This window comes from Pecten maximus, chromosome 4, assembly GCF_902652985.1.
Source record: "Pecten maximus chromosome 4, xPecMax1.1, whole genome shotgun sequence".
Lineage (NCBI taxonomy): Eukaryota > Metazoa > Mollusca > Bivalvia > Pectinida > Pectinidae > Pecten > Pecten maximus.
The window spans coordinates 1,927,553-1,955,012 of record NC_047018.1 but is presented as its reverse complement, the minus strand read 5'-3'; the positions used below and the strand labels follow the sequence as shown (position 1 = coordinate 1,955,012).

Below are 27,460 nucleotides of genomic sequence, written 5' to 3'. Positions count from 1 at the left end.
ACACATCACACAGCATGTTTACAGACACATCACACAGCATGTTTACAGACACATCACACAGCATGTTTACAGACACATCACACAGCATGTTTACAGACACATCACACAGCATGTTTACAGACACATCACACAGCATGTTTACAGACATCACACAGCATGTTTACAGACACATCACACAGCATGTTTACAGACACATCACCACAGCAGGTTTACAGACACATCACACAGCATGTTTACAGACACATCACACAGCACTGTTTACAGACACATCACACAGCATGTTTACAGACACATCACACAGAATGTTTACAGACACATCACACAAGACTGTTTACAGACACATCCACACAGCCTGTTTACAGACACATCACACAGCATGTTTACAGACATCACACAGTTTGTTTACAGACACATCACACAGCATGTTTACAGACACATCACACAGCATGTTTACAGACACATCACACAGCATGTTTACAGACACATCACACAGTATGTTTACAGACACATCACACAGCATGTTTACACACATGAACGTGTAGATATTTAAATCACAGTTTGATGAAACACAAAAAGATATCAAACACAAAAAGAATTTATTTTGTGGTCAATAATAAACAGGTTTGGCTGTATCACATCCGTAACACTTACATCTTAGATCATCCTCACAACATTTTATCTTGATTGTATTTTTCTTACCTAGACAAGTGTATCTACAGTTTTCCAAGTTTTAGAGAAATAGCATTTTTCATGCCCTTGGGGATAGGGTAGGAAGATTGAAGAGACGTGAAGAGGAATATTGGGGGGTGAGATAGGAAGATTGAAGAGACATGAAGAGGTTTATTGGGGGGTGAGATAGGAAGATTGAAGAGATATGAAGAGGAATATTGGGGGGTGAGATAGGAAGATTGAAGAGACATGAAGAGTAATATTGGGGGGTGAGATAGGAAGATTGAAGAGACATGATGAGGAATATTGGGGGGTGAGATAGGAAGATTGAAGAGACATGAAGAGGAATATTGGGGGTGAGATAAGATTGAAGACACATGAAGAGGAATATGGGGGGGTGAGATAGGAAGATTGAAGAGACATGAAGAGGAATATTGGGGGGTGAGATAAGATTGAAGACACATGAAGAGGAATATTGGGGGGTGAGATAGGAAGATTGAAGAGACATGAAGAGGAATATTGGGGGGCGAGACAGGAAGATTGAAGACACATGAAGAGGAATATTGGGGGGTGAGATAGGAAGATTGAAGACACATGAAGAGGAATATTGGGGGGCGAGACAGGAAGATTGAAGACACATGAAGAGGAATATTGGGGGGTGAGACAGGAAGATTGAAGACACATGAAGACGAATATCCTTAAGTTAAAAACACAAGTCTGCTTAGTGTCTGGCAACTTAAATGTCTTACCATGAGGGTCGAGATTGCACAATATCTAACTGAAAGATGTGGATGATTATCGTGTATGAAGTATAGAGGTCACCTCATGATCAGTACATGGCCTAGATAATGCAGAGATAAGTGACACTAATATTGATTTGATATTTCTCTATACTTATACAGGTAAAAACATAAAAAGAAGACCTCATCTCAAGAAAAGTATAGATACACTTGTCCAGGGTGCCAGAGGAATCCTCAGCCCAGATAATTAGTTGTCATGTTGTGTTAGTTATTTCACATTTACAAGACATGACTGATATAATATCATCACACATTGATCGTATAGATTCCTGAAGGGTCTTGTGATTAATTACTTTTATTGTTAACAATTATTCATCTCACTTACAAACATATATGTTACAATACAGCATACAGAGACTAGATGATGGTTCACCTACAAACATATATGTTACAGTACAGCATACAGAGACTAGATGAAGGTTTGGTTTACCCAGTGTCATGGAAGTCAGCGCATCAGTAAAGATGGAGTTGACGATTGAGGGGGCGTGTTAAAAATGGTGGGTTAAATATAGTGAAATGATATAATAATCTTAGAGAGAAAACAAAAATATTGACACTTTTAAATATACAGTGTACACATATACATATGTACATCTTACTACTCCCTTTAATAGAATTAGAATATTAGATGTTGGGCAACTTTTTGGGTAATCCTATTGTTAAGGATCACAGATATTGGGTAATCTTATTGTTAAGGATCAGACATTGGGTAATCCTATTGTCAAGGATCACAGGCATTGGGTAATCCTGTTGTGAAGGATCAGACATTGGGTAATCCTATTGTTAAGGAACACAGGCATTGGGTAATCCTGTTAAGGAATCTTTCCTGAGTTTTACTGTTATACCTTGGGAGAATTACTATATATCACTGCTGTGTACATGTGGAATCTTTCCTGAGTTTTACTGTTATACCTTGGGAGAATTACTATATATCACTGTTGTGTACATGTGGAAACTTTCCTGAGTTTTACAGTACTGCTATAGCTGGGACTAGTGGATAACAAAATTAAAACATCACAACTAGAACAGAAACAAGAATACATTGAGCCCTACAGACTGCTCGATGGCAGGTTTATATAGAATACATTGAGCCCTACAGATTGCACGATGGCAGGTTTATATAGAGTAAGGGAGGTTACTCTTACTGAGTAAGGGAGGTTACTCTTACTGATGTACCAAACTACATCATGTACATTACCCTAACACGGAGGCAGGGTACAGTATTGGTATGGCACTAGAAGAGTGATGTTTTTAACAAATTAAAATTTAAATAATTTGTGAAATTCTGTTTAAGTAAATATGAACGGCCTTATTACATCTTGAATCAACACTTGTGACATGAAAAAATACCACGCTAAAACCTTGTAACGTGGTTTGGCCATCAAAAGGGGTTTTGCAATATACAATGAGGAATATGTACATAAATGAGTAACCAAGAGAAAAAATTATGTTTAAAAAAAGTGAATACAATGCATAATAAAATGTAATATTGTGGCTAAATGATCACATAGAATTGTAAATTATCTGTACCAAACAATGTCATTTAAATAATGCTGATAAAGGTGCCATTTTTGTCCATTAATAAAGATGGTTTGACAAATTTACCTAAATTAACTTTTTTTTTCTATGTACATATATTTATATTGTAGTATTGTTGCAAGTACCGTTTGTTGGTAAACCTACAATTAAATTTACCCTGATGTCATTTATGGATGACCTTTCATCAAACATGTTTAATACACTTTTTGGTCACAGAATTTTTCATTTTATCAAAATCACCTCATCTCTCAAAATCTCCTATATTTTTAATATTCTTTTCTCTAAACTCACAATTTCTTGGTATAATTACACATTAAAAATCAATCTGAAGTTATGCACAAGGCAATAACTCTTATATATAACCATCTGTGATTTCCTCTATGTTGGAAATATAATATGCTTTTCATAAATATTAGTTCCCCTAAAACTGAAGTCCTTGTATAATAACAGATTAACGGACACAATATGTGACAATGATATAAATATACAAATAAAGTATTCAAATGAAATTCTTCAATTTCGCATTCAGCATTCAACCACACTTTTTACTGCATCGTTTTGTATTCAATAAAACCGTTTTGGTACATTGCACTTTCCGTCAGAGATGTGACAACTGGTCACATTACTCTGCCAAACAGATTGAGATGTAGTTATTCAATAATCCATTTCCACCGAGGAGATATCTGGTCCTGGGTATAAACCCTACATTGAAAGTGTTATTAGCAAAAACTAAGCAATCTTTTTAATTTTTGCCCTTAAACAGCTCCATTTACTCATAAAACAGCAGTTTTGACACCAAACCTCAGACTTAACTTAATTTAACAATAAAAAAAGTTGGACTTTATTGGGTTGATCACACCAACCAGATTGTGACTACATTATTATTGAACAACAAACATATAAATATAATAACATAATTCTATATATTTAGATGAATTGTAAGAATCAAACAAAACAAAAACAAAAAGAAAAGAAAGAAGAAAAGTTTACAGTCATGAATATATATACTCCATTTTACATCGTACTATTTGAGATCAAAATTATTAAAGGAACATTGTCAAGTATGCATTAGTAAAACAGAGGGCATTGTAATAAAACCTTGAGATAAACAATACAACGTAAGTAAATCTACTGTCTGTTCACTTTATCTCTCCTCAAATCCTACTCTCAGTGTTCTATTGTCCACTTTATCTCTCATCAAATCCTACTCTCAGTGTTCTATTGTCCACTTTATCTCTCCTCAAATCCTACTTTCAGTGTTCTATTGTCCACTTTATCTCTCCTCAAATCCTACTCTCAGTGTTCTATTGTCCACTTTATCTCTCCTCAAATCCTACTCTGTGTTCTATTGTCCACTTTATCTCTCCTCAAATCCTACTCTCAGTGTTCTATTGTCCACTTTATCTCTCCTCAAATCCTACTCTCAGTGTTCCATTGTCCACTTTATCTCTCCTCAAATCCTACTCTCAGTGTTCTATTGTCCACTTTATCTCTCCTCAAATCCTACTCTCAGTGTTCTATTGTCCACTTTATCTCTCCTCAAATCCTACTCTCAGTGTTCTATTGTCCACTTTATCTCTCCTCAAATCCTACTCTGTGTTCTATTGTCCACTTTATCTCTCCTCAAATCCTACTCTGTGTTCTATTGTCCACTTTATCTCTCCTCAAATCCTACTCTCAGTGTTCCATTGTCCACTTTATCTCTCCTCAAATCCTACTTTCAGTGTTCCATTGTCCACTTTATCTCTCCTCAAATCCTACTCTCAGTGTTCTATTGTCCACTTTATCTTTCCTCAAATCCTACTCTCAGTGTTCCATTGTCCACTTTATCTCTCCTCAAATCCTACTCTCAGTGTTCCATTGTCCACTTTATCTCTCCTCAAATCCTACTTTCAGTGTTCCATTGTCCACTTTATCTCTCCTCAAATCCTACTTTCAGTGTTCCATTGTCCACTTTATCTCTCCTCAAATCCTACTCTCCATGTTCTATTGCCCACTTTTAATCTCTCTTCAAATTCCACTCTCCAATTATTTTATCTAGCTTAAAACTTTCACTCCTTTTATCAGATAAATATAAAATTCTTACATTGTAAGTACATATGTAATTTTTTTTTCATTTTCCTTCTTTTTCTCTCTCTCTTTTAAAAAAAAATTTCACAGCCACAAATTAAGCATCCTGAAACATAAATCCTGTCAATGTGGTCATATATATGGTATTGCACTAAATTACTTTTAAACAAACCATAATAAGACATATGCTATCAGTGTGGAGAGGGGTAAACCAAAGAGAGTGCACATTCTTAACAGCGAACCAATATCTGTGTATATCCTTTCATTCTTTAGTCTTTCTTCTTAATGGAGAAAGCAGAAATGTTAAAGTGCTCACACATCTCCTTTACCTGAAAAATATGAAAAAAACTAACATTGAGTGATTTTATTATACATAATGTAAAACATTCAATCATCACAATAATTTTAGATCTACATAAAATTAACTAGAATGCTTGGTATTGCTTCACAGGTCCCATGCCGACCCCCTTTAAATATAGTAGCAGTGACCTTGACCTTGACCCAAAAGCCCCGAAACTCAGCTTGATCTGTAGCTACTCATACTGAAGTTACATACCAACTTTCACCAACAAACTTTGAAGCATGGCTGAGAAAAGTGTGGAAAACTGAGTGGACAGACTGACCATTTCGGAGTTGCAACATTGACAGGCCTTCCAGGACGGGGTCAGCCTAAAGGCTCTGTTGGGTGCGCTTAAATTCTGCCACCCATTTTTTCACTGTAGCCTATGAAGGGGCATCTTTCCCTAGTGTTGCTTCCATATCATTATGGATATCCTTACGTGTTAAACCATTTTTATGCAAATATTGGATCTTTACTCTTTCACCAACTTTGTCCATTTTGCAAAAGCTGCTGTCTTGTTTACTTTTGAGTGCTACCTCGTCAATATAAACTAACCAAATGAGACCAGTCCTTGGGTACATGGCCCTATATAGTCAGAGAATAGTAGGACATCAAAAGAACATCCTTGAGTACCTCCTTCAATACGAGGCTCACAACATATCAGTCATTCCCTCGTACAATTGTAATAGTTTTTAAGAATTATAAGCATAAACATTCTTGTTTAATTTACATACCACACAAACACCAAAGTGGAGATGAGCTACTGTCGTGAAGACGGTGAATAGTCCGAGTATGGGGACCTCTATATAGCCTGGCTGTGTTAGCAGTGCCATAGTCACGATAGCAGCCAGGGGATACAACAGCCAGTTCAGCAACTCGCACCGAGTATCACTCATCTGACTAATGATGAGACGACACTGAAATAGACAACATCCATCACCATGATTGTCACATCACCATGACTGTCAAAACAAGGTTTCTATAATGGAAATTACTGCCATTAATTATATCGGTCATTAATTATCAAGTGTTTCTGAGTGACTATGTTACACATAATGTAGATGAAGAAATATGTCTGAATTGTGAAATACATTTAAACAAACGCTAAAATCACATCTACACTAACAGATCTTTTTCTGCATTCACAAAAAGACCTCTACCCTAAAAGTGAATACCAACTGATATACTCCTTCTCTATTTCAATGCTTCAGGAGGACATCTTTGATTCAAGCTCTGTATAGTCAAACTAAATATGAAAATCTGTTGTCAAATAGCTGATGTTAATACCATATCAGATAAAGTGTTATCCTAATCAATACAATCTTACTGATCATGTCATGTTACTTACTGCTATATTGGAAAATAAGGTCCCAGTGAGGAAGTAAAACAGACGAGGTTGTTGTTGAAGAACTTGATAGCTAGAGTACTTTGCCCATGTGATCATGAGGCAAAAGAGTACAAGAGTCCCCACCAGTGGACGCACGGCCTCCCACAGTGTTCTGTTCTTGCCTGTCCCATCACGGTGTGCACTGATAATAAAATGTATAATTACTGTATACAATCTAGAATAACTAATAACAGGAGAGATTTCAGAATATTTAGAATGACACAATCTATCTAACATCCCCATTTTAAAACATATCAAATTGTACTTTAAGTTGGGAGCTCTATAAACTACTTTTTAGTTAATAATCACCTGAACAAGATTTATAACAAGAGACCCATGGGGCTCGCCACTCATCTGATTTCTTATATATGTATATACTGAATCACTGATAGACGAATTCTGTTTTTAAAATAAGGTTAACATATTTGACCTGTGTGACCTTGAAAGTAAGTCGCTGTCGTTCAATTGGAATTAAGTCTGTAGTCCTTCGCCCAATATCATAATATCAGTATCAGTATCAATATCAGCTCACAAAAAGGACCACAGCCCTGTAAGTTATAGCCTTATTGTGTAACTTATCTTATTGATATAAGGCTGTATATCTACTTCCATTAAAACCAGTTCATATTTAGTCAAGAACAAATATGTAATTGTGTTCGAAAGGTCCAACGGTAATAAAACTACAAATGGAGTAATAATTCTGTATGTTAAAATCGAATTGGTCTTATTGCCGACTTAGTTCGAGATCTAATTGATATAAGGCTGCATACCAAATTTCATCAAAATCTGTTCATATTTATTCAAGCTATCATGCTCAGAACAAAAACGGAATGCAAGATGGATGATGACAGACAAAAGTGGAAGGTAATTGGTCACCGTGAGTGTTCTGCTCGGGTGACCTAAAAATCAGTTAGTGCATTACTGCAGACATTTACCAAAAGTTATTATAGAATAACTTCCAGGAACCTAATCGACATACAAGATATAGGTCTTGTGTGTACCACTTTGTTTGGCTTCATCACAGGAATCTACAGTGTTTCAGTAAATCAGAAGAAGTTGTTTGTTTCATGAAAATTGACCCATAACTGAAGGCTCATTGGTTATTAAGAAATGGAGTAAAGGAAAATGTTGTTTGCCCAATGGATTACTTGATTGATGCTTCAACATGACAAAACTTGGTTATAAACACATCATACTCCAATTTTGAATTATTTGACACTGACTACCACTAATTGGATTAATCTCCAGAATATCACAATGGATACATGTCTACAGAAAACACCAAATTCCTTTAACATGCAATGATATGATAAAAATTTAAAATCATAGTGCTCCAAAATAAGTTAGCTTCCAGCAATTTAAACAAGTTTACCATTTATACTCACACATATATATTCCATAAAGTTGGTGGGACAGTCAAAAGAAATGTTCCTACTGAAAAAAAAATCAGAATTCACATAACAATTTCATTACCTTTAGACTGGCTGACAACAGACAAACAAGAACAGGAAGTGTGATTTGTTTCCACCAAATACCTAGACCTAACACATTTTTACTTTGGTAGTTAAGGCATGACTGCTTTAACAAATGAGTTGTGTTGCAAGCAAGATGAAAGTTTTTGTTTTTATTTTTGAGAATTTTTTTTTTTTTTGATGCAATCCTTACCTTATCCTAATCCAGATCTTAACAGTATAAATACTTACAATGCATTGCTAATTCCAAACCCTCGGCACAAATCATGTCAGTGAAGGGAAGTTTAAATCTCCACATCTCATGTCCACCTAAGTAGGCTACCAAGAACAGAACAGTCATTCCCTGAAAAGGAAATCATTTCATTATAAGATTATTGGTTTAAACTCACACCCTGAAAAGGAATTATCATTTCATTAGAAGATTGTTGGTTTAAACTCGCACCCTGAAAAGGAATTATCATTTCATTAGAAGATTGTTGGTTTAACAAAGTCATAGGGATGATACTAAATTACATGATTGTATCTCTTTCATGATGAAAATAATATATCTTTCAACAAGTAATAGGCACAATGGGCCTGCATAGCTCACCTGTTCTGCACCTTGTCAAAGGAAGACTTACAACAATACCATTTCTCAGCAGTAACTGGTACATATCTAATATCATCACCCTGGGATATTAATATTCAGGAACAAGCATTTTCAGATATTAGCATTTGTCACATTTGACTGTGCGATTAATTTGAATAACCTCAGTAGTTATTCATCCCAGCATGCTACTGCCCTAATATCATTACCATTGGCCTCTCTGTTAATGACAAGTCTTTTAAATATATTGTCACACATTCATCATTGTGACCTTTGAAGTAGGAAAGATCATTCATTAAACAAACTTGGCTGCTCTCCATTACAGCAAACTGGTTCTATATCATGACCCTTGGTCTCTCGATTAATGAGAAGTTGTCCAAAGATAGAAATTTAACACATCTGACGGCTGTGATCTTAGAAGTATGTCAAGGTCATTAATTTTAACAAACCTTGGATCACTGGCCCAATATCATTACCCCAGGCCTTTCCACTATTAAATGAGGTTTTTTTTTAAAGATTTTAACAAATTTGACCCCCTGTGACCTTAAGAGTAGGTCAATGTGATTTATTTGAACAAACTTGGTTTCCATTTTCCCCAGCATGCCACTTGCCCAATATCATGAACCTGGGCATCTTGGTTATTGAGAAGTTGGGAAAATCTGATGCTGACTGAGATTATAAAACACTTACTATCTGAGAGATCATAAAATACTTATTATTTGACTAAGATCATAAAACACTTACTATCTGACTGAGGTCATATCCCCAGGGAAGGAACAAGATGCCTGTGTTATACTTCTCCCAATGGGACAAAATAAAACAGAACATGATTCCGATCATGACAAGATAAACCCGGAACACTTCTACTCCAAAGTCTCCTCGCCCATAGATAGAGTACATGTTTATTGGGAAAAAAAGCGTAGCCCAGCTATCCAGTCCATGGTCAAACAATTCGCCGAGAGGAGAGCTGCTTCCTGTCCGCCTGGCCTGCTTTCCATCAGTACCATCTGTAATACAATATTAGCTTTATCAGGACATCTGAAACCGATTTCAAGTGAAGAGGATGGAATTATTTATTAGGGAAGGATGTTCTAACCAGCATACTAACAACATGTCCCCTTCTGGCCCTCTCCAGTTATTACACTCTAATGATCTATAAAGAAACTTTCTTCAAATATAAGTGGTGACCTTGACCTTAACCCTGAAACTCAAACTTGTCAGAGATAATATGGCCCTTTGTAACTGTGTGAAGTTTGATAAAAATACCTCAAGGAAAGAAGCCACTTGAGCTTTGGTTTTATGTACATATGTACGTACATACAAGACGGACAGAGGGGAAACCTTAGTCTCCAACTGTTTCACTGGTAGGGGACTAATAAGTTACCAGTAGATTTTGTAATCATTCTTTACAAAATGTCAAAATAAAAGTTGGATGTTGAGTAAGGACACTTCCTGTAATTGTAATTAAGTTGAGTTAAGACACTTCCTTTTGTTGTAATAAAGTCAAGTTAGGACACTTCCTTTTATTGTAATAAAGTCGAGTTAGGACACTTCCTGTAACTGTAATAAAGTCGAGTTAGGACACTTCCTTTTATTGTAATTAAGTCAAGTTAGGACACTTCCTTTTATTGTAATAAAGTCGAGTTACGACACTTCCTGTAACTGTAATAAAGTCGAGTTAGGACACTTCCTTTTATTGTAATAAAGTCGAGTTAGGACACTTCCTTTTATTGTAATAAAGTCAAGTTAGGACACTTCCTTTTACTGTAATAAAGTCGAGTTAGGACACTTCCTTTTATTGTAATAAAGTCTAGTTAGGACACTTCCTTTTATTGTAATAAAGTTGAGTTAAGACACTTCCTTTTATTGTAATAAAGTCGAGTTAGGACACTTCCTTTTATTGTAATAAAGTCGAGTTAAGACACTTCCTTTTATTGTAATAAAGTCGAGTTAGGACACTTCCTTTTATTGTAATAAAGTCAAGTTAGGACACTTCCTTTTATTGTAATAAAGTCGAGTTAGAACACTTCCTTTTATTGTAATAAAGTCAAGTTAAGACACTTCCTTTTATTGTAATAAAGTCGAGTTAGGACACTTCCTTTTATTGTGATAAAGTCGAATTAGGACACTTCCTTTTATTGTAATAAAGTCGAGTTACGACACTTCCTTTTATTGTAATAAAGTCTAGTTAGGACACTTCCTTTTATTGTAATAAAGTTGAGTTAGAACACTTCCTTTTATTGTAATAAAGTCGGGTTAGGACACTTCCTTTTATTGTAATAAAGTCGGGTTAGGACACTTCCTTTTATTGTAATAAAGTCGAGTTAGGACACTTCCTTTTATTGTGATAAAGTCGAGTTAGGACACTTCCTTTTATTGTGATAAAGTCGAGTTAGGACACTTCCTTTTATTGTGATAAAGTCGAGTTAGGACACTTCCTTTTATTGTAATTAAGTCGAGTTAAGACACTTCCTTTATTGTAATAAAGTCGAGTTAGGACACTTCCTTTTATTGTAATAAAGTCGAGTTAGGACACTTCCTTTTATTGTGATAAAGTCGAGTTAGGACACTTCCTTTTATTGTGATAAAGTCGAGTTAGGACACTTCCTTTTATTGTGATAAAGTTGAGTTAAGACACTTCCTTTTATTGTGATAAAGTCGAATTAGGACACTTCCTTTTATTGTAATAAAGTCGAGTTACGACACTTCCTTTTATTGTAATAAAGTCTAGTTAGGACACTTCCTTTTATTGTAATAAAGTTGAGTTAAGACACTTCCTTTTATTGTGATAAAGTCGAATTAGGACACTTCCTTTTATTGTAATAAAGTCGAGTTACGACACTTCCTTTTATTGTAATAAAGTCTAGTTAGGACACTTCCTTTTATTGTAATAAAGTTGAGTTAGAACACTTCCTTTTATTGTAATAAAGTCGGGTTAGGACACTTCCTTTTATTGTAATAAAGTCGGGTTAGGACACTTCCTTTTATTGTAATAAAGTCGAGTTAGGACACTTCCTTTTATTGTGATAAAGTCGAGTTAGGACACTTCCTTTTATTGTGATAAAGTCGAGTTAGGACACTTCCTTTTATTGTGATAAAGTCGAGTTAGGACACTTCCTGTAATTGTAATAAAGTAGAGTTAGGACACTTCCTTTTATTGTAATAAAGTCGAGTTAGGACACTTCCTTTTATTGTAATAAAGTCGAGTTAAGACACTTCCTTTTATTGTAATAAAGTCGAGTTAGGACACTTCCTGTAATTGTAATAAAGTCAAGTTAAGACACTTCCTTTTGTTGTAATAAAGTCGAGTTAGGACACTTCCTTTTATTGTAATAAAGTCGAGTTAGGACACTTCCTTTTATTGTAATAAAGTCGAGTTAAGACACTTCCTTTTGTTGTAATAAAGTCGAGTTAAGACACTTCCTTTTACTGTAATAAAGTCAAGTTAAGACACTTCCTTTTGTTGTAATAAAGGCGAGTTAGGACACTTCCTTTTATTGTAATAAAGTCGAGTTAGGATACTTCCTTTTATTGTGATAAAGTCGAGTTACGACACTTTCTTTTATTGTGATAAAGTCGAGTTAGGACACTTCCTTTTATTGTAATTAAGTCGAGTTAAGACACTTCCTTTTATTGTAATAAAGTCGAGTTAGGACACTTCCTTTTATTGTAATAAAGTCGAGTTAGGACACTTCCTTTTATTGTGATAAAGTCGAGTTAGGACACTTCCTTTTATTGTGATAAAGTCGAGTTAGGACACTTCCTTTTATTGTGATAAAGTTGAGTTAAGACACTTCCTTTTATTGTGATAAAGTCGAATTAGGACACTTCCTTTTATTGTAATAAAGTCGAGTTACGACACTTCCTTTTATTGTAATAAAGTCTAGTTAGGACACTTCCTTTTATTGTAATAAAGTTGAGTTAAGACACTTCCTTTTATTGTGATAAAGTCGAATTAGGACACTTCCTTTTATTGTAATAAAGTCGAGTTACGACACTTCCTTTTATTGTAATAAAGTCTAGTTAGGACACTTCCTTTTATTGTAATAAAGTTGAGTTAGAACACTTCCTTTTATTGTAATAAAGTCGGGTTAGGACACTTCCTTTTATTGTAATAAAGTCGGGTTAGGACACTTCCTTTTATTGTAATAAAGTCGAGTTAGGACACTTCCTTTTATTGTGATAAAGTCGAGTTAGGACACTTCCTTTTATTGTGATAAAGTCGAGTTAGGACACTTCCTTTTATTGTGATAAAGTCGAGTTAGGACACTTCCTGTAATTGTAATAAAGTAGAGTTAGGACACTTCCTTTTATTGTAATAAAGTCGAGTTAGGACACTTCCTTTTATTGTAATAAAGTCGAGTTAAGACACTTCCTTTTATTGTAATAAAGTCGAGTTAGGATACTTCCTTTTGTTGTAATAAAGTCGAGTTAGGACACTTCCTTTTATTGTAATAAAGTCGAGTTAGGACACTTCCTTTTATTGTAATAAAGTCGAGTTAAGACACTTCCTTTTGTTGTAATAAAGTCGAGTTAAGACACTTCCTTTTACTGTAATAAAGTCAAGTTAAGACACTTCCTTTTGTTGTAATAAAGGCGAGTTAGGACACTTCCTTTTATTGTAATAAAGTCGAGTTAGGATACTTCCTTTTATTGTGATAGAGTCGAGTTACGACACTTCCTTTTATTGTAATAAAGTCAAGTTAGGACACTTCCTTTTGTTGTAATAAAGTCGAATTAGGACACTTCCTTTTATTGTAATAAAGTTGAGTTAGGACACTTCCTTTTACTGTAATAAAGTCAAGTTAGGACACTTCCTTTTATTGTGAAAAAGTAAGAGTTACGACACTTCCTTTTATTGTAATTAAGTCGAGTTAGGACACTTCCTTTTATTGTAATAAAGTCAAGTTAAGACACTTCCTTTTGTTGTAATAAAGTCGAGTTAGGACACTTCCTTTTATTGTAATAAAGTCGAGTTAGGACACTTCCTTTTATTGTAATAAAGTTGAGTTAAGACACTTCCTTTTATTGTAATAAAGTCGAATTAGGACACTTCCTTTTATTGTAATAAAGTTGAGTTAGGACACTTCCTTTTATTGTAATTAAGTCAAGTTAAGACACCTTCTTTTATTGTGATAAAGTCGAGTTAGGACACTTCCTTTTATCGTAATAAAGTCAAGTTAAGACACTTCCTTTTATTGTGATAAAGTGGAGTTAGGACACTTCCTTTTACTGTAATAAAGTCAAGTTACAACACTTCCTTTTATTGTAATTAAGTCAAGTTAAGACACCTTCTTTTATTGTAATAAAGTCGAGTTAGGACACTTCCTTTTACTGTAATAAAGTCAAGTTAAGACACTTCCTTTTATTGTGAAAAAGTCGAGTTAGGACACTTCCTTTTATTGTGATAAAGTCGAGTTAGGACACTTCCTTTTGTTGTAATAAAGTCGAGTTAGGACACTTCCTTTTATTGTGAAAAAGTCGAGTTAGGACACTTCCTTTTATTGTAATAAAGTCGAGTTAGAACACTTCCTTTTGTTGTAATAAAGTCGAGTTAGGACACTTCCTTTTATTGTAATAAAGTCAAGTTAGGACACTTCCTTTTATTGTGAAAAAGTAAGAGTTACGACACTTCCTTTTATTGTAATTAAGTCGAGTTAGGACACTTCCTTTTATTGTAATAAAGTCAAGTTAAGACACTTCCTTTTGTTGTAATAAAGTCGAGTTAGGACACTTCCTTTTATTGTAATAAAGTCGAGTTAGGACACTTCCTTTTATTGTAATAAAGTCGAGTTAGGACACTTCCTTTTATTGTAATAAAGTCAAGTTAGGACACTTCCTTTTATTGTAATAAAGTTGAGTTAGAACACTTCCTTTTATTGTAATAAAGTCAAGTTAGGACACTTCCTTTTATTGTAATAAAGTTGAGTTAGAACACTTCCTTTTATTGTAATAAAGTCGAGTTAGGACACTTCCTTTTATTGTAATAAAGTTGAGTTAAGACACTTCCTTTTATTGTAATAAAGTCGAATTAGGACACTTCCTTTTATTGTAATAAAGTTGAGTTAGGACACTTCCTTTTATTGTAATTAAGTCAAGTTAAGACACCTTCTTTTATTGTGATAAAGTCGAGTTAGGACACTTCCTTTTATCGTAATAAAGTCAAGTTAAGACACTTCCTTTTATTGTGATAAAGTGGAGTTAGGACACTTCCTTTTACTGTAATAAAGTCAAGTTACAACACTTCCTTTTATTGTAATTAAGTCAAGTTAAGACACCTTCTTTTATTGTAATAAAGTCGAGTTAGGACACTTCCTTTTATTGTAATAAAGTCAAGTTAGGATACTTCCTTTTATTGTAATTAAGTTAAGTTAAGACACTTCCTTTTACTGTAATAAAGTCAAGTTAAGACACTTCCTTTTATTGTGAAAAAGTCGAGTTAGGACACTTCCTTTTGTTGTAATAAAGTCGAGTTAGGACACTTCCTTTTATTGTAATAAAGTCAAGTTAGGACACTTCCTTTTATTGTGAAAAAGTAAGAGTTACGACACTTCCTTTTATTGTAATTAAGTCGAGTTAGGACACTTCCTTTTATTGTAATAAAGTCAAGTTAAGACACTTCCTTTTGTTGTAATAAAGTCGAGTTAGGACACTTCCTTTTATTGTAATAAAGTCGAGTTAGGACACTTCCTTTTATTGTAATAAAGTCGAGTTAGGACACTTCCTTTTATTGTAATAAAGTCAAGTTAGGACACTTCCTTTTATTGTAATAAAGTTGAGTTAGAACACTTCCTTTTATTGTAATAAAGTCGAGTTAGGACACTTCCTTTTATTGTAATAAAGTTGAGTTAAGACACTTCCTTTTATTGTAATAAAGTCGAGTTAGGACACTTCCTGTAATTGTAATAAAGTCGAGTTAGGACACTTCCTTTTATTGTAATAAAGTCAAGTTAAGACACTTCCTTTTATTGTAATAAAGTTGAGTTAGGACACTTCCTTTTATTGTAATAAAGTCGAGTTAGGACACTTCCTGTAATTGTAATAAAGTCGAGTTAGGACACTTCCTTTTATTGTGATAAAGTCGAGTTAGGACACTTCCTTTTATTGTAATAAAGTCGAGTTAGGACACTTCCTTTTATTGTAATAAAGTCGAGTTAGGACACTTCCTTTTATTGTAATAAAGTCGAGTTAGGACACTTCCTTTTATTGTTATAAAGTCGAGTTAGGACACTTCCTTTTATTGTAATAAAGTCGAGTTAGGACACTTCCTTTTATTGTAATAAAGTCGAGTTAGGACACTTCCTTTTATTGTAATAAAGTTGAGTTAGGACACTTCCTTTTACTGTAATAAAGTCAAGTTAGGACACTTCCTTTTATTGTGAAAAAGTAAGAGTTACGACACTTCCTTTTATTGTAATTAAGTCGAGTTAGGACACTTCCTTTTATTGTAATAAAGTCAAGTTAAGACACTTCCTTTTGTTGTAATAAAGTCGAGTTAGGACACTTCCTTTTATTGTAATAAAGTCGAGTTAGGACACTTCCTTTTATTGTAATAAAGTCAAGTTAGGACACTTCCTTTTATTGTAATAAAGTTGAGTTAGAACACTTCCTTTTATTGTAATAAAGTCGAGTTAGGACACTTCCTTTTATTGTAATAAAGTTGAGTTAAGACACTTCCTTTTATTGTAATAAAGTCGAATTAGGACACTTCCTTTTATTGTAATAAAGTTGAGTTAGGACACTTCCTTTTATTGTAATTAAGTCAAGTTAAGACACCTTCTTTTATTGTGATAAAGTCGAGTTAGGACACTTCCTTTTACTGTAATAAAGTCAAGTTAAGACACTTCCTTTTATTGTAATAAAGTAGAGTTAGGACACTTCCTTTTATTGTAATTAAGTCGAGTTAGGACACTTCCTTTTATCGTAATAAAGTCAAGTTAAGACACTTCCTTTTATTGTGATAAAGTGGAGTTAGGACACTTCCTTTTATTGTGATAAAGTTGAGTTAGGACACTTCCTTTTATTGTGATAAAGTCGAATTAGGACACTTCCTTTTATTGTAATAAAGTCGAGTTAGGACACTTCCTTTTGTTGTAATAAAGTCGAGTTAAGACACTTCCTTTTATTGTAATAAAGTCGAGTTAGGATACTTCCTTTTATTGTAATAAAGTCGAGTTAGGACACTTCCTTTTATTGTAATAAAGTCGAGTTAGGACACTTCCTTTTATTGTAATAAAGTCGAGTTAGGACACTTCCTTTTATTGTAATAAAGTCGAGTTAGGACACTTCCTTTTATTGTAATAAAGTCGAGTTAGGACACTTCCTTTTATTGTAATAAAGTCGAGTTAGGACACTTCCTTTTATTGTAATAAAGTCGAGTTAGGACACTTCCTTTTATTGTAACAAAGTCGAGTTAAGACACTTCCTTTTATTGTAATAAAGTCGAGTTAGGACACTTCCTTTTATTGTAATAAAGTCGAGTTAGGACACTTCCTTTTATTGTAATAAAGTCGAGTTAGGACACTTCCTTTTATTGTAATAAAGTCGAGTTAGGACACTTCCTTTTATTGTAATAAAGTCAAGTTAGGACACTTCCTTTTATTGTAATAAAGTCGAGTTAGAACACTTCCTTTTACTGTAATAAAGTTGAGTTAGGACACTTCCTTTTATTGTGATAAAGTCTAGTTAGGACACTTCCTTTTATTGTGATAAAGTTGAGTATGGACACTTCCTTTTATCGTAATAAAGTCGAGTCAGGACACTTCCTTTCATTGTAATAAAGTCAAGTTAGGACACTTCCTTTTATTGTAATAAAGTCGAGTTAGGATACTTCCTTTTATTGTAATAAAGTCAAGTTAAGACACTTCCTTTTGTTGTAATAAAGTCAAGTTAAGACACTTCCTTTTATTGTAATAAAGTCAAGTTAAGACACTTCCTTTTATTGTAATAAAGTCAAGTTAGGACACTTCCTTTTATTGTGACTAAGTTGAGTTAGGACACTTCCTTTTGTTGTAATAAAGTCAAGTTAAGACACTTCCTTTTATTGTAATAAAGTCAAGTTAAGACACTTCCTTTTGTTGTAATAAAGTTGAGTTAGAACACTTCCTTTTATTGTAATAAAGTCAAGTTAGGACACTTCCTTTTATTGTAATAAAGTTGAGTTAGAACACTTCCTTTTATTGTAATAAAGTCGAGTTAGGACACTTCCTTTTATTGTAATTAAGTTGAGTTAAGACACTTCCTTTTGTTGTAATAAAGTCGAGTTAGGATACTTCCTTTTATTGTAATAAAGTCGAGTTAGGACACTTCCTTTTATTGTAATAAAGTCAAGTTAGGACACTTCCTTTTATTGTGACTAAGTTGAGTTAGGACACTTCCTTTTATTGTAATAAAGTCGAGTGAGGACACTTCCTTTTATTGTAATAAAGTTGAGTGAGGACACTTCCTTTTATTGTAATAAAGTCGGGTTAGGACACTTCCTTTTATTGTAATAAAGTCGAGTGAGGACACTTCCTTTTATTGTAATAAAGTTGAGTGAGGACACTTCCTTTTATTGTAATAAAGTCGGGTTAGGACACTTCCTTTTATTGTAATAAAGTCAAGTTAAGACACTTCCTTTTATTGTAATAAAGTCAAGTTAAGACACTTCCTTTTATTGTAATAAAGTCAAGTTAAGACACTTCCTTTTATTGTAATTAAGTTGAGTTAGGACACTTCCTTTTATTGTAATCAAGTTGAGTTAAGACACTTCCTTTTGTTGTAATAAAGTCGAGTTAGGATACTTCCTTTTATTGTAATAAAGTCGAGTTAAGACACTTCCTTTTATTGTAATAAAGTCGAGTTAGGACACTTCCTTTTATTGTAATAAAGTCGAGTTAGGACACTTCCTTTTATTGTAATAAAGTCGAGTTAGGACACTTCCTTTTATTGTAATAAAGTCGAGTTAGGACACTTCCTTTTATTGTAATAAAGTCGAGTTAAGACACTTCCTTTTGTTGTAATAAAGTCGAGTTAGGATACTTCCTTTTATTGTAATAAAGTCGAGTTAGGACACTTCCTTTTATTGTAATAAAGTCGAGTTAGGACACTTCCTTTTATTGTAATAAAGTCGAGTTAAGACACTTCCTTTTATTGTGATAAAGTCGAGTTAAGACACTTCCTTTTATTGTAATAAAGTCGAGTTAAGACACTTCCTTTTATTGTAATAAAGTCGAGTTAGGACACTTCCTTTTATTGTAATAAAGTCGAGTTAGGACACTTCCTTTTGTTGTAATAAAGTTGAGTTAGGACACTTCCTTTTATTGTGATAAAGTCGAGTTAGGACACTTCCTTTTATTGTAATTAAGTCGAGTTAGGACACTTCCTTTTATTGTAATAAAGTCGAGTTAGGACACTTCCTTTTATTGTAATAAAGTCGAGTTAAGACACTTCCTTTTATTGTAATAAAGTCGAGTTAGGACACTTCCTTTTATTGTAATAAAGTCGAGTTAGGACACTTCCTTTTATTGTAATAAAGTCGAGTTAGGACACTTCCTTTTATTGTAATAAAGTCGAGTTAGGACACTTCCTTTTATTGTAATAAAGTCAAGTTAGGACACTTCCTTTTATTGTAATAAAGTCGAGTTAGAACACTTCCTTTTACTGTAATAAAGTTGAGTTAGGACACTTCCTTTTATTGTGATAAAGTCTAGTTAGGACACTTCCTTTTATTGTGATAAAGTTGAGTATGGACACTTCCTTTTATCGTAATAAAGTCGAGTCAGGACACTTCCTTTCATTGTAATAAAGTCAAGTTAGGACACTTCCTTTTATTGTAATAAAGTCGAGTTAGGATACTTCCTTTTATTGTAATAAAGTCAAGTTAAGACACTTCCTTTTGTTGTAATAAAGTCAAGTTAAGACACTTCCTTTTATTGTAATAAAGTCAAGTTAAGACACTTCCTTTTATTGTAATAAAGTCAAGTTAGGACACTTCCTTTTATTGTGACTAAGTTGAGTTAGGACACTTCCTTTTGTTGTAATAAAGTCAAGTTAAGACACTTCCTTTTATTGTAATAAAGTCAAGTTAAGACACTTCCTTTTGTTGTAATAAAGTTGAGTTAGAACACTTCCTTTTATTGTAATAAAGTCAAGTTAGGACACTTCCTTTTATTGTAATAAAGTTGAGTTAGAACACTTCCTTTTATTGTAATAAAGTCGAGTTAGGACACTTCCTTTTATTGTAATTAAGTTGAGTTAAGACACTTCCTTTTGTTGTAATAAAGTCGAGTTAGGATACTTCCTTTTATTGTAATAAAGTCGAGTTAGGACACTTCCTTTTATTGTAATAAAGTCAAGTTAGGACACTTCCTTTTATTGTGACTAAGTTGAGTTAGGACACTTCCTTTTATTGTAATAAAGTCGAGTGAGGACACTTCCTTTTATTGTAATAAAGTTGAGTGAGGACACTTCCTTTTATTGTAATAAAGTCGGGTTAGGACACTTCCTTTTATTGTAATAAAGTCGAGTGAGGACACTTCCTTTTATTGTAATAAAGTTGAGTGAGGACACTTCCTTTTATTGTAATAAAGTCGGGTTAGGACACTTCCTTTTATTGTAATAAAGTCAAGTTAAGACACTTCCTTTTATTGTAATAAAGTCAAGTTAAGACACTTCCTTTTATTGTAATAAAGTCAAGTTAAGACACTTCCTTTTATTGTAATTAAGTTGAGTTAGGACACTTCCTTTTATTGTAATCAAGTTGAGTTAAGACACTTCCTTTTGTTGTAATAAAGTCGAGTTAGGATACTTCCTTTTATTGTAATAAAGTCGAGTTAAGACACTTCCTTTTATTGTAATAAAGTCGAGTTAGGACACTTCCTTTTATTGTAATAAAGTCGAGTTAGGACACTTCCTTTTATTGTAATAAAGTCGAGTTAGGACACTTCCTTTTATTGTAATAATGTCGAGTTAGGACACTTCCTTTTATTGTAATAAAGTCGAGTTAAGACACTTCCTTTTGTTGTAATAAAGTCGAGTTAGGATACTTCCTTTTATTGTAATAAAGTCGAGTTAGGACACTTCCTTTTATTGTAATAAAGTCGAGTTAGGACACTTCCTTTTATTGTAATAAAGTCGAGTTAAGACACTTCCTTTTATTGTGATAAAGTCGAGTTAAGACACTTCCTTTTATTGTAATAAAGTCGAGTTAAGACACTTCCTTTTATTGTAATAAAGTCGAGTTAGGACACTTCCTTTTATTGTAATAAAGTCGAGTTAGGACACTTCCTTTTATTGTAATAAAGTTGAGTAGGACACTTCCTTTTATTGTGATAAAGTCGAAGTTAGGACACTTCCTTTTATTGTAATTAAGTCGAGTTAAGGACACTTCCTTTTATGTAATAAAGTCGAAGTTAGGACACTTCCTTTTATTGTAATAAAGTCGAGTTAGGACACTTCCTTTTATTGTAATAAGTCGAGTTAGGACACTTCCTTTGCAGTAGACTTCCTTTTGATATCTTAAATCTTTTTTGTAATAGTGACATTCTTTTTTGTAAACAGTTAGACATCCTTATTGTATAGTCATGAATTCTTTTTGTATAAGTGTTAGACATTCCTTATGTAAATCAGTTAGGACACTCTTATTGAAATGTTAGACCTTCCTTTGTAATATCGTTAGACATCCTTATGTATATAGTAGACACTCTTTTTTGTATAATTGACTCCTTTTTAAAGTCAGTGACCTCCTTTTATTGATAAGTGTGACACTTTGATTGTAAAGTTGAGTTAGGACACTTCCTTTTATTCGTAATAAAGTCAAGTGTTAAGACACTTCCTTTTTATTGTAATAAAGTCGAAGGTTAAGACACTTCCTTTTTATTGTAATAAAGTTCAAGTTAAGACACTTCCTTTTATTGTAATTAAGTCTGAGTTAGGACACTTCCTTTTATTGTAATCAAGTTGCAGTTAGGACACTTCCTTTTATTGTAATAAAGTCAAGTTAGGACACTTCCTTTTATTGTAATAAAGTCGAGTTAGGACACTTCCTTTTATTGCAATAAAGTTGAATTATTTTAATAAAGAAAGTTTAAACAGAATGGGTGGCCATGAATCTATATACATGTGTGTACTTACCTAATGTATGGGACCAAAATACATTGAAACTGCACAGTAACCAAACCCAGTGAGGAACACCTGGCTCGCCAGCGCTGGCTGCCAGGAAGTGAGGATCAAAAAATGTCAGCACCACAAACGAAACAACAAGGAGAGAGAATCCAGCCAGTGTAAGAACATTTGGAGCCAACCATCTTGGGTACACCTACAAACAACACATCAAAAGAGGATTAAAAAATACCTTACTAACATTAGTACAAAACAGAGTGTCCCATGAGCAGTAGTCTCATCTTTACTAGCCCAGCATTCATTATATATACACATACTGAATCCAGTGTATTGGGTATAGGACATGAATCCTTGGCTAGTGAAGATGTGGTAGTCGGTATTTGTAGAGGGGTTGATATACTTGCCAAAATGGCTTACTTAGAATTAATATAAATTTTCAATAAATACACTCTAAAGTTATCCTTCTTCGGGCTACAGAGTAACATTATACTTTAGTTTATCCCTTGTTTACAGCTGTGTCTATTCTATCCTCATATGGGGACAAATTCTGTTTGTGTTATCCAGTTTTAAGTTTAATTCAGTCTACTGCTTTAAAGAAAAACATTCTAAGAATGAGCTAGATAAAGTGTTTCTTGTGCCCCAAAATGACATTATACCGGCAAATTGTATCATAAAACTGCACACATGGGTCACCTTGAATCTAATAGGCCACTCATACTGGCTACCTGGGGCTTGGTGGTATACTTAATTCTGATATATCACTCATGTTGGCTACCTGGGGCATGGTGGTAGGACTTGATTCTGATGTGTAACTCATACTGGCTACCTGGGTCATGGTGGTAGGACTTGATTCTGATAGGCCACTCATACTGGCTACCTGGGTCATGGTGGTAGGACTTGACTCTGATCGATGATAGGACACTAATACTGGCTACATGTACCTGGGGCATGGAAGTAGGACTTGAATCTGATATATCACTCATGTTGGCTACCTGGGTCATGGTGGTAGGACTTGATTCTGATAGGCCACTCATACTGGCTACCTGGGTCATGGTGGTAGGACTTGATTCTGATAGGCCACTTATGATGGCTACCTGGGGCATGGTGGCGGGACTTGATTCTGATAGGACACTCATGATGGCTACCTGGGGCATGGTGGTAGGACTTGATTCTGATAGGCCACTCATGATGGCTACCTGGGGCATGGTGGTAGGACTTGATTCTGATAGGCCACTCATGATGGCTACCTGGATCATGGTGGTAGGACTTGATTCTGATAGGCCACTCATGATGGCTACCTGTGGCATGGTGGTAGGACTTGATTCTGATAGGCCACTCATACTGGCTACCTGGGTCATGGTGGTAGGACTTGATTCTGATAGGCCACTTATGATGGCTACCTGGGGCATGGTGACGGGACTTGATTCTGATAGGACACTCATGATGGCTACCTGGGGCATGGTGGTAGGACTTGATTCTGATAGGCCACTCATACTGGCTACCTGGGTCATGGTGGTAGGACTTGATTCTGATAGGCCACTTATGATGGCTACCTAGGGCATGGTGGCGGGACTTGATTCTGATAGGACACTCATGATGGCTACCTGGGGCATGGTGGTAGGACTTGATTCTGATAGGCCACTCATGATGGCTACCTGGGTCATGGTGGTAGGACTTGATTCTGATAGGCCACTCATACTGGCTACCTGGGTCATGGTGGTAGGACTTGATTCTGATAGGCCACTTATGATGGCTACCTGGGGCATGGTGGCGGGACTTGATTCTGATAGGACACTCATGATGGCTACCTGGGGCATGGTGGTAGGACTTGATTCTGATAGGCCACTCATGATGGCTACCTGGGGCATGGTGGTAGGACTTGATTCTGATAGGCCACTCATGATGGCTACCTGGATCATGGTGGTAGGACTTGATTCTGATAGGCCACTCATGATGGCTACCTGTGGCATGGTGGTAGGACTTGATTCTGATAGGCCACTCATACTGGCTACCTGGGGCATGGTGGTAGGACTTGATTCTGATAGGCCACTCATACTGGCTACCTGGGGCATGGTGGTAGGACTTAATTCTGATAGGACACTCATGATGGCTACCTGGGGCATGGTGGTAGGACTTGATTCTGATAGGCCACTCATGATGGCTACCTGGGGCATGGTGGCAGGACTTGATTCTGATAGGCCACTCATACTGGCTACCTGGGGCATGGTGGTAGGACTTGATTCTGATAGGCCACTCATGATGGCTACCTGGGGCATGGTGGTAGGACTTGATTCTGATAGGCCACTCATGATGGCTACCTGGGGCATGGTGGTAGGACTTGATTCTGATAGGCCACTCATGATGGCTACCTGGGGTATGGTGGTAGGACTTGATTCTGATAGGCCACTCATGATGGCTACCTGGGGCATGGTGGTAGGACTTGATTCTGATAGGCCACTCATACTGGCTACCTGGGGCATGGTGGTAGGACTTGATTCTGATAGGCCACTCATAATGGCTACCTGGGGCATGGTGGTAGGACTTGATTCTGATAGGACACTCATACTGGCTACCTGGGGCATGGTGGTAGGACTTGAATCTGATGTGCCACTCATACTGGCTACCTGGGGCATGGTGGTAGGACTTGATTCTGATAGGACACTCATGATGGCTACCTGGGCATGGTAGTAGGACTTAATTCTGATAGGACACTCATACTGGCTACCTGGATCATGGTGGTAGGACTTGAATCTGATGTGCCACTCATGATGGCTACCTGGGCATGGTGGTACAATTTGATTTGTAAAGATTAAAAATTCCTGCTGATTTAAATAGACAGGCAATCTTGCATGAAAGATGGTGGCTCATGATGAGGAAATTAAAGGATATAATATCGACATTTTGATATTTTAGTTTTCTGAATTTTAAAACAGATCTAACTTTATAGAGCCAGCAAAAGGCATACACTGTATACCAGGATGGAGTTCTAAATCCTTCATTCCTCTCATAAACCCTACTGTAGTTATCTATATCAAAATACTACAGTAGAATTAAATAACTCAGTATTTGTATGATTTGTGAAACATATCCACCCACTTACACTGAATGTCTTATGATAGAAATTTTAGCTGAATACTGCTGTAAACTCTAACTAAAATTCAGACTTTTGACTTCAATATATTTTATTATATGTGATAGAAAGAGGTAACAAAAGCTTTATGTAAGCAACATGTCCAGTCATTTCATGCAGGGAAGCAAGAAGGGATTGAATAATATTCAAATATTTTTTCTGAAACAAGCTAAAATTACCTGAACAAGCTTATCCCAAAAAGGATGAGTTATGTATTTGCTGATTGGACTGGTGTCGATGGAACTGTACTGTAAAAGAAAAAGGAATAAATGATTAATACTGGTGCCAACCCTTAATTACCAGGTACTACACACTGTATATAGAGCCACATTAGGTAGACTAATCATGTAGCCCCGAGTGAAGGGCTGAGGTGTGAATTCAACCCTATTAATAGCAGTTTGTGTTTCTTTCAGGAAGCTATCACGGACCAACCTGTACAGGTGTGGACAAGACACTTTACCCCCATTACTCGGGATACAATGTGACGGCATCCTGTTTTCAGTGAAGTTTTACCCCCATTACTCGGGATATTAATCAGGATAGCATGTGATGGACATCCTGTTGTCAGTGAAGTAACACCCAGCCACTATAAGTTGCTGTCTCAAATTGATCATTTCTCTTCATGTGGTATAAAAAGTGTACTCTGAATCAATGATTTGCAATATTAAGTTTTGAAGATACAACATTTCATTAAACAAAAAGTGGAGAAAGTGTGAATGCCACTAAGTGACTTTCGTTTCAGAGAAATCTCACCTGTGGACAAACAGCAAATACCCCATTTTGGTCTCCAAGATGTATGACGTCATAAGTTCAATGTGTTAACTGACAGCCATGTTAGATTTTAGCTCAGAAGAGAGGTGTCATGATAAAGGCGGCCTGTCGTATGACTAACCAAAGCTTTCATCTTCGTTTTGCTGTTATATATGTATAGATGTTTATAAACAACAAGTTTATACACCCATAGATATTCATTTCAATGCTGAAGTGGTGTGGAAGAAGGAGTTTTTATGAAGAATAAAATATTTGTTGTGTAAGGATGTCGGAACACCCATGCAATTAATGTTTTTCCATATATTTACTTTGAATTTGTCAGTATTTGTAAACATTCCACTTCAATAGAAAATATAGCTACAAAAACAGTATCAAATCGAAGCATTTAAACAAAAAAAGGTATATGTGTAATAGGAGTGGAAAAATGCACGGCCAGACTGGGGTTCGAACCCGGGACCTCCGAACACTAGCCGGATGCTCTACCGATTGAGCTACCTGGTCGCCGACGATCGACCCTGTCCAGTTCCGCTACACTCTTCCCTCCTTTTTTTTTAAGTCTTCGACCCCGAAGACTTCACAACTCACAACCCAGGTTCGGGTATCCCCTTGTCAAGTATTCACCTCACTTGAAACAAGGTTTGGTCACAGGCACCAAATGTAATAGGAGTGGAAAAATGCACGGCCAGACCGGGGTTCGAACCCGGGACCTCCGAACACTAGCCGGATGCTCTACCGATTGAGCTACCTGGTCGCCGACGATCGACCCTGTCCAGTTCCGCTACATATGTGACAAAAGTGAGAGTTATAGTTGGTAGGTGCATGATCCATGTACCCGGTACTTGGTTGTTACAATACCGGCAATAAAATTAAATGAATTAGATATTAAGAAATAAGCAAATGAAACAGAAATTGCAATTTTCTGTTACAAAAAGATGATTTTACAGAAAAATGCACAGATGACATTTTAAATTGTACACAGACCATAACTCTCTCTTTATGTCACATATACCCTTTTCCGGCATAATTGCTTCTCGATTTGCTACAGTTTGTATAGCTATATATAGCTATTATAGTGGAGTACCACTATGATAGAGAAATCAAGACTTCTCCCCGACCTGATTATTACCATCATCATTACAATTAATAGGTTTAAGGCGGCCTGGTGCTTTAAACATGCGCTTGTCGCAGTCATTATAATAAAATTCAATAAAAATCGGTAAACTAGCGCACTCTGATGTGATAGAAAACAAAGAGCTGCATGACTCTATACGACCCATCCCTGCTGTTGAGCTGTCAGTGTCAAAAGCCCAAAGGTTGATCACCATGTACTGTTGTAGCTAAGGACAAACACGCCTCTCCAAAGACGAAACATGCAATGGAAAATTGTTTCGTAATGTTATCTTAAAATTGGTGAAGAATAAATTGTAATAATTCTTCTAATTTACCTTATATCGATCAAAACCAGACAGAACCTCTGGTGACAAGTATCTGTATGTAGCCATGCTGCAAGATGAATGAAACTCAAATGAAACGCTGATTTTGATTGGACGGGCAGATTATCGTATGCTCGAAGAGGCCAATGGACGTATCGGTAC

General features: G+C 35.3%; 1 protein-coding gene across 1 annotated transcript; it reads right to left on the bottom strand.

Annotated features, from left to right (window-relative positions):
• Positions 1 to 3,226: 3,226 nt before the first annotated feature.
• LOC117324952 (ethanolaminephosphotransferase 1-like) lies at positions 3,227 to 27,372 on the bottom strand. Its single transcript, XM_033880793.1, has 9 exons — positions 27,311 to 27,372; positions 25,274 to 25,342; positions 21,977 to 22,160; positions 9,608 to 9,870; positions 8,509 to 8,620; positions 8,191 to 8,239; positions 6,767 to 6,947; positions 6,153 to 6,335; positions 3,227 to 5,407 (listed from the first exon to the last, which is right to left on the bottom strand). Exons 1-9 carry the CDS (start codon positions 27,365 to 27,367, stop codon positions 5,348 to 5,350), a joined length of 1,158 nt encoding a protein of 385 aa, XP_033736684.1. The 5' UTR covers positions 27,368 to 27,372; the 3' UTR covers positions 3,227 to 5,347.
• Positions 27,373 to 27,460: the final 88 nt, after the last annotated feature.

What these genes read in the sequence shown, in the direction of transcription:
- LOC117324952 (XM_033880793.1), bottom strand. Translation starts at nt 27,367, where the DNA reads ATGGCTACATACAGATACTTGTCACCAGAGGTTCTGTCTGGTTTTGAT. An exon ending in ATTTTGGTCCCATACATTAG is followed by an intron (nt 9,871 to 21,976) that starts GTAAGTACACAC and finishes ATTGTATTACAG; the next exon opens with ATGGTACTGATGGAAAGCAG. An exon ending in GATATGACCTCAGTCAGATA is followed by an intron (nt 8,621 to 9,607) that starts GTAAGTGTTTTA and finishes TTTCCTTTTCAG; the next exon opens with GGAATGACTGTTCTGTTCTT.